The 20072-nt window shown below is 40.1% G+C and overlaps 1 protein-coding gene across 9 annotated transcripts in view; it reads right to left on the reverse strand.

Annotated features, from left to right (window-relative positions):
- Positions 1-20072, reverse strand: part of OSBPL8 (oxysterol binding protein like 8) — a 95292-nt gene that overhangs the window by 53637 nt on the left and 21583 nt on the right. For 3 of the 9 annotated variants that reach the window (XM_054840532.1, XM_054840705.1, XM_054840619.1), the window contains 3 exons: positions 8352-8457; positions 4903-4939; positions 1143-1280 (listed from right to left, as the gene is read on the reverse strand). In XM_054840532.1, coding sequence (XP_054696507.1) covers positions 1143-1280; positions 4903-4939; positions 8352-8393 — 217 coding nt within the window. In that variant the 5' untranslated portion in view covers positions 8394-8457. Of the gene's footprint in view, positions 1-1142; positions 1281-4902; positions 4940-6767; positions 6863-8351; positions 8458-20072 lie in introns of those variants that run through there. The other 6 variants (XM_054840875.1, XM_054840967.1, XM_054841196.1 and 3 more) reach the window with 4 other exon arrangements.

A 20072-nucleotide genomic window follows, 5' to 3' on the forward strand; every position in this document is an offset into this window, starting at 1 on the left:
AAAATCATTCCGACTAAGCACAACGCAAGCCAGAGAACATCAAGTTCCAGTGAGGTAACAGCAGCGTTGTTAGAAAATATATCAGACCTAGCTATGGGTAGCACTGAAAATACTACCATAATAATTCTTAAAATACACTAAAAGACTACCAGATATTCAACATAGTAACAACTATCTTTGGTTTCAAAGATTTTTTTCTTTTTATCTGAATGATACTGAATGGGAAAACAGGAAAATGATTCAAAGTTACCTGAGAAACTGCCTCTATTACTCTGACAGACTAATACCATTACTTTGACAAAGCAAACAATGGGAGTTATGGAGACTCACACCAAAAGAAATCTCAGGAACGCTACTCATGGCAAGAGTTGAAGGAAGCATACATGACTAGCATGGCAGTCGAGTAAAAGGAGAGAGAATAGTAATTAAAAAAAGCCTGAAATTTTCACTAAGGACTCCACACACTATAACAAACATATCTAATGATATCCTAGGCTATAAGGCAACACAAACAGTTTCAAATGCAAATAAGCACACAGAAGCAACTATGGCTTGTTTTGTAGTTTTGTTTTTTAAACGTCAGGTCTACTGACAAATTTCACTTTGCATCCAATCAGTTCACATGGACCCACTGAGAGCTTGTTTTCAACAGGTTTAGCAAGGCAGAGGGACTGTTTTAAAGCTGGCAAAAAGTAGTGCTAAGACTTTTTTTTTTCCCCCTAAAGAGAAGGATCTTTCTGTAGAAGTAACTGTTAAAAGATCTTTACACAAAGGTTCCAGGCGTAGGAGGTGTATCGTAACACTTCTGCATAAAGACACAGAAGTGAAATACCTGAAATACCTGAGACATTAACATGACCCTTGGTTACAGGATTACACACAGATAATGATTTACCATCACGTGGACTGTTCTCCCACAAATCATAGCATGCTTTAATAAACTAGTGCACCACAGAATACATTTTTTTCTCTTTCAGATTAACAAAAAAAGGATACGAAGAATTACGTACAATATTTCAATAGGCCTTCTTCCTTACCTCTTTATTGTGAAAGGCAGTGTTCTTGAAACAATACTTGGAACAGATAATTAATGTCAGCATTTAAGTTTTTTAAAACCTCTGTAAAAAGTAGCTTTGTCTTACCATGGCTGTGAGCAGTTCCTGGGCTGAGAGATGGCTGGAGTAACTCTTTGGTTGGAGTAAAATGGGCTTCTTTCCCCTGGCGCTGGCTCATTTTTCCTGGAGTTAAAAGCTGAGATTCATCGCTGTTTGTTACCACTGCTGAAATACAAAGTGGATGCTCATTCAATGATGTTATGTGCTTGTGCATAGATTTCTGTTAACAACTTCACTGCTATTTATGAAGCTGGTGTTCAAATGCTGTCTTGCCAAATTTTTCATTCTAGAAAGTGAGGATTTCAAACCAGAGATTTGCTTTGGAGAGGATGGCAGAAAGAAGCCAGCAAGACTGGTCTAAGACATGAGGCAGAAGATGAAACAGAAACTAGGAGGAGGTAGGAAAGGCTACTACTGAATACAGATACAGCATTGAGCTGTTACTTAACTTCTGAAATCCTGCTTTCCTTGCCACTTTTGTAGATAGTCCTTGGTTTAACTAGCTACAGCACAGCCAACCAAAGAAATGGCTTGCCAGATCAAGCTGTGCCATCATCCCAGAAAGCTAAGATGAACGTATGTTCGTACATCACAAGAAACAAGTCTTACTAATAAAGATCATCTATAGACTCTGTCAAGGGAAATGTTTAGAGCAGAAGAGTTACTCTCCTTGAACCTTATCAGCCTGAAGGACTTTGTTTGATGTCTTCTAGCTATTTGTAAGATCACCTGGCCGGCCATCCTGTTTATGGTGTCTGTGCATTTCCTTAAGCTGAACACAAAACTGTACCTTTTTTGATAGCGGAAGAATGGCTGACTCAGTAACACCTGTCCTGTGGAAGTAGATATACTGACAAAGAGATCAGAGAGGGAAACAAAAGATGCTCATTAAAGAAGAGCCTGCCTAAAAAATTGGAACTTATGACGCAGCTCATTTTAAGAGTTTTCAAGCTTTCCTCAGTTTTAAAAGTTCAGCAGAAGATCTAGTCTAAACAAACAAGTTTCATTTTCTGGATGGAATCTGCAAACCAGAAGGGCCCTCCTCTTAACTTTTTTCTACTGTTATTACAGTAACAGAAACATTTTTTCAGCAAAGCCTAGCATAAACACAAGGCAGTATGAAGAATGCAAGGATGCCAGGATACCCACCTGTACTATTTTTCTACATCAAATAAACCATCTAAAGGTCTACTCCAGGCAAACTATACCCTATGCAGACTGCTGTTCCGGAAAAATACATGAGGAGATGGACAAGGGAGGCAAAGAGCTCATTTTACAAGTCCAGAGTTCAACTCCGGCAGCGCCAAAAGGCCAACAGTTACAAGTAGTGACTGACTTTGCTCTTCTTGTACAACCACCAATCTAGCTTTTTCTTTTCCTGCAGCTACAAGTAAGGGGAAAATGGGGGAACAGGGGAGTTGCTGAAATCTTGGGAAGGGACTGTAGCACAAAAGGTCCAGTATCTGAGAAGAAAAATAAAAGAGAGGGGGTAGAAAAAAGCTGCTTCATGGCCTCACACAAAACAGGTCCCTACGAGGGCAGTGAACTATACTGACTTGTTTTAAAAAAGTTTCAGATGCAGTGAAGCAGCACCAACTTTCAACCAACGAGCTGAAAGTTGCTCTCAGAGAGCCATCAGCCACTTTGCTCCACAGGTATGGGAGTTCACGGCCTGCCATGCTCCACAGGTGCCCCTGGCCAGCCCCCTTTTTAAGCCCCCTCTCTTTTTAAGAGAGTAGATTTAATTAGTACATATTAACAGATAAGTCAGCAATTTGTAGAGGCTCCTTGGCTGCTCTTTATAGGTTCTGATGGACTGATTTTATATACAATATAAAAATGTATGGTATATACTGAAGTCATCCATTTACTGACAATGTTTGATGGTCCTATAGCTAATTTTGAATTCATCTGAAGCATGGAATGATTTTATCCTGGAATTTCATTACATTCATAGAATAAAAATAGCAGCAATACTGAAAGAAAGCAATGGTCATTTACTCTAGTGACCTTGCTCACTTGTGAAATAAAAGTTAGCATGAATGAATAAATGATGTTCCTAGTCAAACTTATGCTTTCTTATTTGCCCAAAATACCAAACTGAAACTTACAGTGTTGTACTCAACGTGTCCCCACGTACCTGCAGCATACCTCAAAAAGCACACTCCATTTCTGACTGATCTTCAAAGCACTCACACTTTCTGCTGAGTTTTGGCGAGGACAACCAAAATATGATTTATTTTTTTTTCATGTTTCTGGGGAATGCCTCACCTACAGAAATGATCAGAGGGCTGCAGCACCTCTCCTGTGAAGACAGGCTGAGAGAGTTGGGGTTGTTCAGCCTGGAGAAGAGAAGGCTCTTGGGAGATGCAGTGGCGTTGGAACTAGATGATCTTTGAGGTCCCTTCAACCAAACCATTCTATGATTATAATTCTTTTTAGGTTTCACATGCCATCTCTGCAACTTGAAAGGTAGATTTGCTCAGCATGTCCAACAAGACTTACAATAGCATTGCCAACCATTCCTTCCACTCACAGGCCTCAAAGTGGTGATTTATTTTTAGACTTTTTCTCAGGCTTCAGAGCACTCATCTAAGAGAAAGATGACCTCCGTTCATCCCTTCCTTTACCTGAGTGAGTTTAAACCCATACCATCTATCTCCTTGAAGATGAGCAGAGGCTTATTTTAGATAAGAAACATCAATTAGTAAATATCGAGGCCTCCTGGTGACTCTTTGGAGAGTACATTTCAATACCAACAGAACTATTAGAGTTGATAATACATACTTCGTTCACTTTCTTCATGCTGGCCATCAAATTACTAATATATGGTTTGTCACTAAGATTCATGCATCAGAAGAAACACAAATTGGGGTCTTTACAGCCAATTTATTTCATCAGATAAAAAAAATATTTGAAGTGGCAGATTCCATGCTCTTCTGTTTCTATAATGAGCACGTCAAAGTGCCTACACTCCTGAAAATAGCACAAGGACATCAGATATAGGAAAAGGTTTATTATAATTCAGTTCCACATTATTTTTTAATGTCTATAATAAGTGATATCAGCTAAGACCATTGCTTCTGCACAGATTTCTCATCAAAAAGAAAGAATTTGTGCCTGCACCTTTCCTTTCCTCACGTACACAAACTCTTAATCCTGGGCAAAATTGTTCTGCCAATCATATGATCATACCAACGCCCGTGAACCAGAGGCACTAATAAATCTTTAACTGCATGCATGCACATATATACACACACTGAAGTTTTCCCTATCACCACACGAGATCCAATCCTCATTTGAGTATTACAGTATATACACCTGTTCATTTCTGAAGATGTAAATTTATTGAAATTAAGTGAACCATATAGTACTATAAACAGACAAGCTCAAAAATAAAACTGTTTCTGAACCATTATTCTCATGTCTTTATTATCTATACTACAATAACATTTGAAGGTTTCATTTCAAACTAATAAATATATCTTTTTCTCTTCCAGGTAAGTAATTTAAAAGATTTATTTTTTCTAGCCATGATTGGGAGAGGTGAAGAATAAACTTTTCCCTCTAAGAAAAAAAAAAGTTAATGTAGGGAAACATTTACATGAGTTATATGCCAGGTAAAATACTTTTCTAACAGTAAATTTTCATTGTACTTCAGCTTCTCAACTGCAATACAGAAGAAAACCTAGTATTTAGCCTATTTAGTATTAGCAGCCTATGTGCAAAGATATATGCTATTATGAACATATGTGCAAACATACTGTAGGAGAAGGGAGTCACTTACTTGATGGTCCATGAGAGTCTCTGTTATCACCATGATGCTGTGTACACATACAATTGAAGAACGAAGAACAGCAAACAAAAAAATCCAGGCCAGGAAGAAGCAAGTGCACAAAAGCAGCAGCAGTGGGAAAGAAGGACAATGAAAACAGTGTTAGTTCATAACTAAAATACAACATGCACCTTAATACCAAAGGCAAGACCTCAAGAGACTCAGCAGTTTAGAAAAGTTGAAGCAACAAAACTGACAAATATGCTTATAGAGAAGCCATTATTAGAAGCCATCATTGTATATGGTTAGTAAACAGCAACTGCCTCAACTGGTAATTCTGAGTGGAAACTCTCCATCAGCATTTTAGTGCTCATATGACCTCATACACAATATACTTGATGAAATTTTTAGCTGGAAAAAAGCTGTTTTCAGAAGACTAAAGCTCTGAAGAAAGCTGAAATAACACAATAGCTGCTCCACTTTCAGAGAGGTGTTTTTGGAAAGACAAAGACTTTTAAGCCAACAGTAACGTGCAAGCACCCACTAATGCCAGATCCAAGCCTAACTGCTTTTGCACACAAACGCGAACTTAGAAGCCACAGATTGAGTTCATCTACAAACACAGGTAACATTTTAAATTGCTTAGGATGCAAGACAAGCACTGCATTTTAAATTTAAGAGGACATTTTATATCAAAGTAATTCCAAAGAATCAAGTTGTATAAAAAATTATCCCCGTCCCACTGAATGCATCAAATATAGGCACTACAGGAGTGTAATTACATAGCAATAGTCTGTACTCCTTTCTGACATTTGATCTGGAATCTTTTGTAAATCATTGCTACTCAAGGCCACAATCGGGGCTAAGATCCCACTGTGCTCAGCTGTGTACAGATGTAAGGTAAGTTCCACCTATCTCTTAAAGGATTTACTATGTTTGAAATCCACAAATAACAGAAAAGGAGGAGAAAACAAGCATCCTGATCAGCATGAACATTTCTTCCTTAAAAATAAAATAAATCCAAAGATGCTGTATCTTCTATATCCCGAACAAAAAACTTCTGCTCCATAAAGGAGAGAAATCCTTGCCCTGATTTAAAGAGGATCCAATCTTGCCTCTGTTATCAGAACTAAACAGCAGGAAACGTAAAAAAGAAAAATAAAAATCTTAGCAAACAGGAGTCTTGTCTTACACTCCTGATCTCAAAACATGGATTTTTATCTCTCTCAGCTGCCTAGGGGTGTTAAATTGACATGGTGACATGCAAATGTAAAGTACTGCAATGAGAACACAGCAATTGCAGTACACATCATTGGAAAGGCGAGGGAACCCTTCTTTCATAAATTTGTACTTTCTGAAAAAGGATTGGATCAAACAAGAGAAGCCGAAATAAATTGTAAGTGCACTTGGTAAACAACCTTCCATCCCTGCCAAAGACTAAATTTAGGTCAAAGAGTGAAACACTGCTAAGGGAACCCACGAACTTACTAGACAGGTTCAGGTACTAGTACATGAAACACATTCAAGAATTCAATGATTTACAAGGCAAAGTGTTTCTTTTTAATGCACAGGTAACATACTGCAGACTAGGAAACAATTTATGTTCAGACTGGAACTGTATTGCCCTACCCTGGTTTTAGATTCAAGAGAATAGTGACTGATAAGAGAGCAAGAGAAAGGAGTCTGCAGTAACCATACAGAGATCCCACAACCAACTGAAGGGCTGGGGACATGGCTATTCAGCACTGGTCTGCTTTATTTCACACTACAAGTTGGAAAACGAAAGAAGAGAACTGAAAAAGTAATTTGTTAAAAGACATATAGGATCAGAGGTTTCTGAGACTCGGACAGCATGTTCACTCACAGTGCATACTTACATGTTGAAGAAACAGAGTGAAAAAGCACCGCAGCCGGTCCTGTCTCACTGCCTGCCTCTCAAGCAGCCTTGACCAAGATACAACATGACACCACAGAGCAGGGCAACCCGTCACCCGAGACGATGCAGGGGCTTTTTATGTAAATATTTTAGCATTGCATGGTTAATCCTATGAACTGGTACAAACAGCTCCTACGCCAGAGGCTGAAACACAAGCCCATCTAACTCTGTCCCTGATCTTCTCCAACAGACATTCTGTTTACACATCGAACTGCCTCCGTTGCTGGTCAACCCCCTCTCTTCATTAGAACTATTTGTGCCTGTGTATTTACCTAAACCCTGTAGAATATATATTTCTAAATATTGATGCAAGATGTTAAGATACTGAAATGAGACTATTTCAGTCAAAAAGACCTCCTCATGTTCCAATATTGTACCTCTATCATCTGCAATTCATATCACTGCAGATCAGGGATTCAAACCCCTAAGGGAATAAAAAAATGACAGTTTTACTACTTCAATGTTTTCTCTGGGGGAAAAAAAAAAACGCCCTCAGGGCATTCCTGTCCATCATCTCCCACAATTTTTACTGTAAATATACAAAATTAAGAGAAACATACACTTATTTCCAGAGACACGGCCTACCCTTAATTTCACATTTATTTAATTGATGGCTTTGATTACAGATTACTGAACAAATCCTTTGATAAGAGAGGTTCTCAACACCTCGATCAATTGATTTAGCTTCTGCTGAGGCATACATAGTTGAAAATGTTCCTTTGCTCCTCCCAGCAAAGTTTTAGATTAAGACTAAGGAATAAAACCAGCAGTATAAACCATCACATGAGACAGCAGCCATAATTCCATTTTCATACAAAAGCAGCTCTGTGCTTCAGAAAAGTACTATTTTTAGACATTCATTTCTCAGAAATAAAGCTTCTAACAACTTCTACTAAACCTAAAATTATATCTGCCAACTTGTCCTATAAAACAATATTCTTCTCCTGTTGAAGGTTATGGTAAAAGCCTGGCAAGAACAGCCTACGATATTACGTTCTGTGATCTCCTCCTCCGTTTTCCCCTTACGTGCAAGGCAAAAACACATTATTAAGCTGACACCTCAAAAAAGGGCTTTTTTGGGTACCTCCCAGAAACTCTCTAAAAGACTTAAACCATGTAGAAAAGCATTGATGAGTGTCTTTATGCATGTTTGCCACTCATGTATTTCATGAATTTTAATCAGACAAATGGAACTTAAAAAAATTAGATTGCAGCTAAAACTCCGGAATACTGAAGAATCGCAAATACGACCCTTCAAAAAATTTAAAATTCATGAAAGTGTCAGGATTTACATACACTCAAGGTCTTCAAAATGACAAGGTCCAATGTCCCTTAAAATATGTGCTTTTAAAAAAAAAATATTTTGGTTTCAATTTTTTTACTATGGTATACACCAGACCAAGTGCATCACCAGAAAAGCATCAATTCAAACCAAACTAGAACAGATTCAAGCCATTTAATCCTCTCCCCGCAAAAGCATCTTCATGTTCATCTGATTACATGAAGTCTCATTTAAGTTACTTACTGAAATTCTATCTAGTTCCCCATCAACCGGAACAGTCTCCATGCTGAGAGGGCGTCTTGCCTGTTTCTCCTTCAGTTAGAGTTCTTCCATCCTGCTACTAAAGATCCTGGAGGAGGAAAGAAAAATATAATTCACTTCCAATAGCTGAAAACCATTAAAGAGCTACACTCTTTCCCGCCTTTATGTTTTAAGACAGTAAATAGTCTCCTATTGTAATGTTAAGGTAATATTGTAATATTATTTCCTACGTATATTACAGTTCCTGGCAAGACATGTACATCGCCCACAAAAATCAACTTTTTAGGAATTAAGGGAGAGGAGAGTTTCAACTAAAATGTCCAAAACAAAAGCAAGTATTTACTTTTAACTAGGTTTGCATCAAAAAAGCAAGAACTATGCTGGAAGAACACAAGCAAAAAAAAAAAAAAAAAAAAAAAAAAAGGAAGAAAAGAAACACACAGTTTTTGCCTTGTATTTCTGCTTGTTCCAGAGTCCCCAGCAGCACACCACTCCCACCCTGCAGTCATATGCACACAAGCTCTTTGCGTACACAAAAGCTATTCTGGAGCAGTGAGAGTTTAGGGCTCCCAGCATAACTCCATGTTTTGCTTTGTGGAACAGAGACAGAAAAATTAAATCATTGGTGCAAACCAGCAGCCTCTGTGGCAGAGTGAGCATTCAGCTGGCAGTCACCACACGCAAACAGAAAGCAATGCCTCATTCTCTAGCCATTTCCTATTTACCTTTTTTGCTAAAGAAAGCTACCACATTTGAAGTCATCAGTGAGACATGGAATCAAGCAAAACTCAGTGGAAAAATCCACGCCTTAACTGTTCAAGTATTTAGTAGGTTTTAGGAGGGAAGTAGATCAAAATGGGATGCCTACAGAGATGCCCATCTACACAGCCCATTGCTCTGCTTCTCTCTCCAAGGTCCCCATCAGCAGAAGACACAAGTGGACACAACACCTGTAAGGTGGCCTGTTCAAAACAGCAAAGCCAGTATCCCACAGGGAGAAAACCCCCATGGTCCCACCCTCCACGAAGCCATGCTCACACTGCCCTTCCCTCCAGCCACATCAAGTGGCTGATCACAGAATTAGCCCAAAGACTTTTTTTTTTCCTCTTTCTTTTTTTCTTGGGTGGGGTGAGGGGGCAGGAAGCAGCTAAGACACCAGCCAGATTTCTAAACCAACACTTGTGCAAGAGCATGGGTAGCATGGAGATGGTGAGGTGTTTTTTTTTTCTTTAAGCTATGATGTTAGCATATTGTGCTTAAGGTATGCATCAAGCTATGGCTTCAGATCAAGCTTTATCAGAAACAGATTAACAGAGGGCATAGGGATGAGGTGGGAGGAGGCATCACAGCCCCTCCAGGGAGCCTGAGGAGCATCCTGGGTGCAGGAGGATGAGAGAAGGGCAAGGAGAGGACCAGGACAGTACACAAGATCTTGCAGTTCAAAGCCTGACTCAGGAAATAAACACTCATGTAAACAAATCTCACTATAAAAAACAACCATTTATTCAACTGCTTTCAATGTTTTTTATTATCATAGTTGTTGTACTTGTATAATGTAGAGCACATTAGAATTAAAAATCCCTTAGGAAGAACATACAGTATTAACACAATATAGCAAGTTACCATAACGTATGTCACTAAAACACAAAAGGAAGCATTAATAAAAAGTTTAACAAAAAGATTGTGTGCTAAAGAAACTGCAAAGTTCATAGCTCCCTATGACTCAGTTCAAAGAACCGACAAGGATCTTACTCAAGTACCTGAGTAACTATCAAGGTGGCACATAACTGGGAAGCGTACAGCTAAATGTTTTCATGTAAATTAGAAACAGTAGACATCTGAAGGGAGATGACTACAAATTATTAATTTGCATTAATAAAATGAAAGATGGCATTACCACAGAAAGAAGAATTCACCCCAGAAGCTCTGTTTCCTGGGGCGGCAGGTACTGCGACACGCACCTTCCACACACCAGCACGAGGATACAGAATTGGGTAATGTCTCTTGGAGGTTGCTCCTTGCCATCTCTTCCCCCACACCCATTTTAGGTTCTATTATTAGCAAACAATTCAGCAACACCAGGCTGCATATACATTCAATTTACAGAAACCCTAACGTCTCAAACAGGATCAAAAATGAGTGGCATTGCAAATATCAGTGTATACATCTGTTTAAAGCACTTAATCAGCTTTTTTAGTTACACAAACTTGCAACCATACTCAGTTATCCAAATAAAACAGATCTTTCCTGACACAGGAACAGTCACTCTAAACCAGTTTTAAACCCATCCCTACTTTCAACAGACATTTTTTAATTCATAATTTTTATTGTCAACACTCCTGGTCTATTCTGCTCCTCTGTTTGTTCATGTGACCACAGCCACGACATCCTTCCTCAAGAGAAGTATCATCGGACAGGTACCCTAATGTCTAATTCTTAGCAGTCATGGTCTTCCATGGTCCCCAGGAAACTCATAATCCAGCAGGGTCCCAAAGACTGCAGAGGAGTTATCTGGGAGCGGGAGACAGAAAACTCTGCCTGCTCGTGTTTGAATAGACATGCAGAGTAAAGCAGGTGCAGAAATGGTTAAGGACTACCTTCCCCCACATTGTTTAGCTTCTGAGCAGACAGCCAGCTTGGTTTATTTTTCTTGGCAAAATGAAGGCTGAAAGTGAACAATATTGCTTCTGAAATATGCCAAAATAAATACCAAGGAGAGAAAAGGGATCTCTCAGCAAAACAATATTGCCAAAAAGGCAAATAAGTTTGAACTTGGAGAACAGATTTGTTTTGAAAATTACAGAATGCTTCCAACCACCCGAGCCCCAAGGCTTTGAAACAATTTTCCAATCAATGTAGGGAAGGGGAATTTATTTATTTATTTGTAAATGCAGCCAGATTATTACGGGGGGTGCTTCCACACCTAAGTGAGCTCTTTTCTACGTCAGCTAACCCAAACATTAGATTTAAAGACACAACCCCAAATTTAAATCATCATCTTTTTAGCTTTTGGGGGACATTTATGACATGCCTTTGCTGCTCTCTCCACATTCGTATGTGTTTGCAATTTGGTTGCCTAGTTTGTTAGTTTGGGGCTTTAACTAACAGATATTCCTACTTCACAATCACAACTCTTAGGAGCTTAAATGTTCAGAAAGGCACACACAAACTGAAATTATCTGAAAATAATTACATGATGGCATCCCAACTAATCACCTGTGCTTCTTTTATAGACAAAAGACACAAACTGGCACTTACAAAGTTATTGCTCATTTTAAAGCAGCTGTACCAAACAGACAAAGCATGCCACCAGGTATTTCTCTCCAACTGTGAAGAGGATCTAGGGTGATCAGCTCAGAAGCATATATTTAAAGCAGAGGGGAAATGCATCCTACTTATCATGTGATTGTCAACCTGTCCTGTTAACATCTGTATTTCATCTTAATTTATTTTAGCAGATTGCACCAGCCATTTGCAGTTTTTGTAACAGTCTGTTTTTCAGTTAGCTGCACCTTAAGAACAGGAAAATCCTTCTAGGGTCTGTGACAGAAGCAAAGGACAGCAGGCATCAGTGAAAGCTACTACTCTGTGTGAACAGGATTTTATCTAACTATCTATACATATGCATACTAAAATATCTTACATGACCTCCTACCTCTTCCTAACTCTCACCCTTTACCAAAAAAAAAAAAATCAATCTCAAAAAAATATATCAAAAGCAGTAGGAGTATGCCTCAGGTCCTGCACTTGGGTCACAACAACCCCAGGCAACGCTACAGGCTTGGGGAAGAGTGGCTGGAAAGCTGCGCAGCGGAAAAGGACCTGGAGGTGTTGGTCAACAGCTGGCTGAATATGAGCCAGCAGTGTGCCCAGGTGGCCAAGAAGGCCAGCAGCATCCTGGCTTGTATCAGGAATAGTGTGGCCAGCAGGACTAGGGAAGTGATCATCTCCCTGTACTTGGCACTGGTGAGGCTGCACCTCGAGTGCTGTGTTCAGTTTTGGGCCCCTCACTACAAGAAGGACATTGAGGTGCTGGAGCGTGTCCAAAAAAGGACAACAAAGCTGGTGAAGGGTCTGGAGAGCACAAGTCTTATGAGGAGTGGCTGAGGGAACTGGGGTTGTTTAGCCTGGAGAAAAGGAGGCTGAGGGGAGACCACATCACACACTACCACCACCTGAAAGGAGGTTGTAGCCAGGTGGGTGTTGGTCTCTTCTCCCAAGTAGTATGCAATAGGACAAGAGGAAATGGCCTCAAGTTGTGCCAGGGGAGGATATTAGGAAAAAATTCTTCACAGAAAGGGTTGTCAGGCATTGGAAGAGGCTGCCCAGGGAAGTGGTTGAGTCACCATCCCTGGAGGTATTTAAAAGACGTGTAGATGTGGTGCTTAGCAACATGGTTTAGTGGTTGGACTTGGCAGTCCTAGGTTAATGGTTGGACACAATGATCTTAAAGGTCTTTTCCAACCTAAATTATTCTATGATTCTATAATGTTACATGATATTCTCTGAGGTATACTTGCACAGGTCACAGAGCAATAGAAGGAGAAGCCAGATGCTGGCCAGATTGGCCAGAAGCCATGTCAGAAGTCTCTGTGGCAGCACACCTTTATTCACATCTTCACAGACATGTGGAATCAGAGGTGTTCTGTATTGAATTATAAATTCTGTATGTTAACCAGATACATCAGTGTTTATTGTAGGGATATGTTCATTTAACTGAATAAAGGGGTTATTAGGAAAGACAAGCCCTTTTTTTTTTTCCTCCAGTATAAGAAAGACTTAAATATGTGATTTGTTCCAGGTATATTAGAGAGTTTAAACCTGACTCCATGGCAGTAGTACCCTATTGGAGGTACGTTTCTAACATTAAAACCATAATTCAATTCACAAAAGGATTCTTCTTCCCCCTCTCCCTCAGAATACTAGCTTCCATTCAAACGCTTCACTAAATTTGGAGAATTTCATCAAGAGTCTTTGCCTGATCTCATGGCTGAGACACTTGCTATGCTACCTCCTGTATCCTCACTTGCCCCCTCCTGAGTTCCTGAATTTCACTTTGTGGTTGCACCTTGGCTGAAAGTGGCAGAGATGAGCCCTGAATCTAATACATTTTCTGTTTCATGGACGGACCAAGTTACTTGAACACCTGCATACTGTATTATACAGGCAGGTTTTAGCTTTCTCCCTAAGTATATCACCTATGGTCATTAGATATGGCATTTGCACTGTGATACTGTTTTGTGATCTGTTATAGCATCAGAGTACCCTCTTACACTCCAGCATCATACCTCATAGGCAAGGTACTGCTTCACCAGTGACCTGCTAACAGGCTGCATCAAGTGCATGGTGAAGTGATGACTGCATGCTGATCTGGCCTTTCCAAAGGGGAAGCATGCTCCAGGGCTCTGACCTCCAAAACTGACCTGCTAAGCTCTGCTGGATGCCTGCCTTCTTTCCTTAAGGGCTAAAGTAAGTTTGATACACTTAAATTGCCCAAGATATGTATCAGAGTATATTGTAAATGTCTTTAAGATGACACAAGCATAATACATTGACTTCAAAGATCAATATGGAAACATGCATGGACAAGGCACACAGAGAAAGGAAACCTAGTTGTTCACGTTGGCATCAAGATGGCTAAAAATTCACCTAGGTCCTTGCTGTAAAGCAGAGTCACAACTGTACCAGAGAAGTGCTATTCCACAGGGAATCACAGAATGGTTGAGGTAGGAAGGGACCTCTGGAGGTCACCTTGTTCAAACCCTTTTTGCGGGAGGGCATCTAGATGGCTTTTGAGTATCTCCAAGGATGAAGACTCCACAACCTCCTTGGGCAACCTGTGCCAGTGCTCGGTCACCCTCACTGCAAAAAAGTGTTTCCTGATGTTCAGAGGGAACTCCTGTGTTTCAGTCTGTGGCCGTGGCCTCTCGTCCTGTTACTGGGCACCACTGGCAACAGCCTGGCTCTGCCACCTTTACACCCTCCCTTCAGGTATTTATACACATTGATGAGATCCCCCTAAGCCTTCTCTTCTCGAGGCTGAACAGCCACAGCTCTCTCAGCCTTTCCTCATCTAAGAGACAATCCAGCCCCTTAATCATCTTTGTGGCCCTTTGTTGGACTCTTTCCAGTACGTCCATGTCTCTCTTGTAATGCGCAGCCCAGAACTGGACCCAGCACTCCCAAGCGTGGCCTCACCACTGCTGAGTAGAGGGGAAGGATCACTACCCTTGACCTGCTGGCAATGCTTTGTCTACTGCATCCAAGGATACCATTCACCTTCTTTGTGGCAAGGCCACAATGTTGGCTCATGTTCAACTTGTTGTCTGCCAGGATCACCAGGTGACCCTGAGGTAAGTGGTTCTCAGGTGTGGTTATCAATGCATCCAGTTCAGTAAGATCCACAAGGAAGTTTAAGGTAATACTCTTGAGAAAGGTACCTAAGTGCTAAAAAGAAAAATAAATAAGGAACAACAAGTTTCATAAAAATTAAGAGCTAACAGGGATAGGATCAGTTTTAAGAGATTAAAGGTAATCTAAATCCTAAATCCAACAGGGTGATCAAACCAAGTCTCTCAATCTAAGTGTCATTCAGCAAACATATGACAGGGTGAAGGCACTTTCACTTTGCTCCATGCAGTGGGGGAGCAGCAATAGCACAGAAGGTAATCAAAGTACATGCCATACTTTCAAGGCTCTTTGAATCCAGTGCACCAGAGAAAGTACAGTCCCCTAGTTGCAGTGTGAGGCCACAGATCACGTGTCTCAGTTCAAGAGTCCACACACCAAGTACACTTCATTAACAAGCTACAGATCAGGCCAGCTTCTTGCACACGACACAATGTCACTGCATGCCAGGGACCATTGTTGAAACCAGTTCCGAGAATGCAGGAACTGAAGTTGAGTTACTGGTAAAATTGGAGTGGGGCCAACAGGGTCAAACGATTCAGCAAAAGATCTGGTAAACAAAGAAATCACAAATTTTCCTCAACTCTCAAACTAAGCATCTTACACATCCTAACAAGAACTTGGAAGAACTAGGGAGAGGTTTTATTCTGCAATTCTAAAAGAGAAACCTGAGAGCTGAGTAAGTCTCCAGGTTCAATTCCTTCTACTGTGAAGTCAGGCCAGGAGGGCTTGACAAAACCAGTAATAATGTAGGGGAAGTCACAGGTGATGAACCACATGGTTATGTTAACTGTGAAATGTTATGTTTGAATGCTCAAAAGTCTGCTACAGCTATAACTACCAGACTCAACAACTGCCTCACCTATGTCCTCTGAGTATACTGTCATCACTTAATGCTATCAGCCACCAAACATACCCTTCTGAAACACTTCCTTCCACCCTGAGTTTCATCACCTGCCTTCTCATTTCCTGAATAAACAGTCCATGTGCAAAGAAAGGTATTTCCTCTGTTTCTCTATTGCTGTTTTCAGAAGGGAGAAAAGAAAAAAAACAAACCACCAAGAAAACAGGAAAGTTGAAGAGCTTAAGAACAAGACTTGAAAACATGTCTCATCTAGAAAAAACTTGGAAAGTAGCTGAGGTATCTGGACTATGCTTCTATCTTTGGAGAGTGATAGATGGCAATGAATGCCAAGAAGAGGATAGCAAACTTCTGAATACCCACTGCAACTTTAATAATTACTACCTTAAACAGGTGTCCCACAGGCAAACTTGTCCTGATAGAAATGAAGGAGTACAGAAAAGGTGGTAAAAGTCACCTCCAGGTACTAACACATCTTCCTCTCAAAAGCTCAAGTCCCAAGTGTTCTGGAGCCTTTTGGCCGTTGAAATGCACTTCAAAGCTCCCCAACTTGTCCCAGTCTTCATGATGTATATTTTGCAAGACTGCTCCCATGATTCAAATGTGTTGTTGGTCTTAATGGTAAAAACAGCTATTTCTTCACCTAAGGGTTTCTAGTTACCTGGTGGATTATCCACTTTGCCTCCACAAGCCAGTTTTACCGAGGGCTCAGTCTAAATTTTGAGCGTAAGAATAAGACAGACAATAAATCTTTTTTTTTTTTGCATTCAAGCTTGAACCAGAGAGAACCTATGAAGTTTTATAAAATATTCAGAAGATTTTTTTTTGCTTTGTTGTGATGAAGTAGGGAAAGAAGTTTTAACCAAACCTTACATCGCGAGATCTAGCATTTTATTTTTACATTTCAAGATGCTGCAGTACCAATCAGCAAAATAACGAAGTGGACACCAAACTGATCTTACAGAACTTTATACAAGGTTCAATTGGCCATTGACTGCCCTTGCTTGAAGAAAAAAAAGATGCACTCAAACTAAGCAGTTAGACACACTGCAAACTGTTTTCCTTTCAGAACTCCACCCTGCAATTTAAGGACACATTCACTATTTGGGCCTTGCATTTTTTCTGCCCAAAGATGACAAGCTAAAAAAGATTTCAGAAAGCAACATGACAAATCTAATAATTTAAAGTCAGGGAACCATGCCTTTCTTCTAACAGCATTAGAAGTTTTCTTTCACAACCATAAAGGCACTACTAATAGGCTCACGCACACACTCCTCCATCTATCTCATCAACTCATGTTCATCTAGAGGTTTGCATTACAAGCCAAGATGCTTCTATTAATATCTGAGAGTGGAAAAAAAACCAACACAGTTGTTCTGCGCTGTGATGAGAGACCAGCTCGTACTCCCTGTGGTTTCTCAGCTCTCACGTTGGCAGCTGTATGAAGTTGCAGTGTGACACACTCCTAGACATAGCTGAAAGGAGTTAAAAGATTACTAGTCCTCCACATCTGGTCCTTGCCTCTGCCTTCGCCACTGCAGCTGCTGCCTTTCCACCTGTGCACAGGCCTGTCTGCACAGGTGCTCCCTAACCCTCTTCTGTCAGAGGGACCCCCACTATTGCAAATTATTTTAAACTGACACTCTCAAAACACAGAATATTTAAACTGAGCTAGGCCATGGGACTTTGTACCTGCCTTTCTGCTTGCAGGTCTGGCACAGCAGTGGTAAAGAACAGCCAACTGGCACCTCTTAACCCATCTCCGTTCTAACCATAACAGCCTGGGCAAGCATGGACTATGTCTACAGCTATGGACTTGCCCAATACTGACTGGAAACTACTGCAGGAAGTGAAGGGAGCCAAGCCAAGGCAAAAGGAAAAACAATGTTGTTGTTGTTAAAAGCTTTTTCTGAAATGAAAAAGATAAGTCAGCAGAGATGTTTCCACAGACAAGATAGATAGGTGGCAGAACAATTCCTTCCCCATTTCTGATGCCAAAGTGGAATCAGTTGCCGTGCTGAGACACGAGACAGATCTGGATTTCCTCTGCATGGAACTTTCCAAAACAAAATCCAACCTTGCTTTTCCTGAAAGGAACATTTTTCTCTTTTTCCTTTGATAGACATTACTGTCAAATACAGAGTCAAAGCATTAAAAAGGAAAAAAAAAAGAGACTGTTTCAAGTTTATGAAAAAAACACTTTAAGCATATAAGAACTAATTCATTGTGCTGAAAAAGCCTCAATAAGGGGATTCTGAAAGTCTATTTTAATACTTCAAATGATGCAAAATGCTACCTTCAGTGATGAAACCCTCTAAACATCTTGGTGATAATGCAATCACAGACACAGAAATATTTTAAATCTCATGTGCAGGTCAAGAATACAATCGACTTCATAAGGAATAGTTTCAGAGAGCTGTTCTGAGATTATATAGAAATGATTGCAAGTAATCATACCACTGCAGATCAATGAATTACCAAGTGCCAGATGAACTAGATGTGACTAGATGAGTGTTCCAAACCTATTGCAAAAAAAGTAAAAAGCTTAAACTACTGTGAAGTTTCTGTATCCCAGAAGCTGCAGTGACTTTGCTTGGACAGATAGGCACTATCATGCAGACAGATCATTGCCACATCAAAAGCTATTGCAGTTGATTTCCTACATCGCTTCTCTCTGAGCTGACTTAAGCAAACACAAGCAAGATTCCAGCTTGTCACAATTTCACAATATGTACCTGGTCAGACAGTCATTGTAAAACATCTTGCTTGCTAAGAGTTTACAAACAATTTGCAGATTTAATATGAACACTAAGCAACTCTCTCAGGCATGGCAGCATATATTACTTATGTTACAATACTGTTTATGTTTAAAAAGTCTCTATTGCTGGGGGATGGACAAGAAGATTATTCCAAGTCTGTGTCCAAAAGACTACGTAATCCTCTCCTTAAGGAGAGTCCCCTCGCTTTTTTCACCTACAGTCTCTCCTCCACCTTTGCAAGAGTTACACCTGGAGGAACAGGATTACTGTCCTCCTCAAAAGTAACAAAAATCTTTCTCAGTACATTCCTTGACAATGGACACAGATCCACAGCAACTAAAGCAAATTCAAATTAATACCATATTCATGGGTATACGTACCCTCTGAATCACCCAGCTGTAAAGGTTAAAGCTCAGAATATGCAGGACCATATTCAAAAACCAGCCCCCCCAAAACACCAAAACCCACACATCTTCAAAAGAGCACAAATGTGTAAGGAGACGACTACAAGTGACCAACAGTATCAAATTATTGATATCATATGAGGTTGCACCACAGCCTTCCCAGAAATTGCAACAACTAACCAAAGCAGATACCGATCTTTACTTTTCTTACTGTATCTCTTAACCAGTAACTGTCAGTGTTTGACTCAAGTACAAACTATCCTTTTGTTCCCTATCTGTATGTTCAATTTGATTCAAATGTGACAAGGGTTGTCAAGTTCAAAGCAAAGCAATACAAACAGTTACTGTTGACTAAGCAGAGTTGACGGGAAGAGAATCATCTTAATACCCATCTACATCAAAAAGAAGAAAACCAAATTTGTATAACAAATAAAATACCTTTAAAATCAAGTCGGTGCAAAGGACAAATTTTCCAAGTGGTAATTCTCCTAGGTTTTTAATCTTTCCTTTGCACTGTGCATTTTGCTGCTTCTCAGAACTGAAAAGGGTGGCTAACTCATTTTAAAGAGGTGAAATACACCTTAACAGCTCTTTCAGATTTCCATGCCTGTTGAAAGGACACCTTAAGTTTTGGGGGCAGAGGGGGCAGTTGGTTCTGTGCACTAAAAAAACCCCTCAACCTCAAAATATGATTCAGGTGACTCACTAAGACCTACCTGCCCAAGAAGAATACAATGATCCAAATTCTGAGTGTGATGCCATTTAACTGTGTTCATTTTGAAATAACACTGGACTACAGGCTTCCAAAGGTCTAACAGCTGTAATACAGTTTTTTCGTTAGCAAGCACTGTTGAGGAATAGCATTCCTAAGAAGTGAATAGAACAGAGCATCCTTCCTCATCCAGAGCTCCCAAAGACCTACCAGCACAGAATAATTTTTCTGTACCCCAATGGCTTAGTTTCACCAAAGTAAGAACTGAGATTACCTCTCTTGGTCCTGCTAATAAGAACCATGAACACACTTCACAAGGGCTCAACTAAGAGAGTAATCCTAATTTCTGTTCTAACCCAAGATACATAAAATAGAAAAATCAAGGCAAGTTCTAAGATTAATAGCATGAAAGAAAACTTAACACAGACAAACAAGTCTCAGTTGAGCTGTGCTCAGCTGCAATACAGTTAAGACTGTGCCCGAGAGGTTTTTACGGACTTTCTGCAGGATTAAACATGGTGGATATTTCAAACAGGAACATAATGTTTATTCTCGTGT

Source organism: Grus americana, chromosome 1, assembly GCF_028858705.1.
Source record: "Grus americana isolate bGruAme1 chromosome 1, bGruAme1.mat, whole genome shotgun sequence".
Lineage (NCBI taxonomy): Eukaryota > Metazoa > Chordata > Aves > Gruiformes > Gruidae > Grus > Grus americana.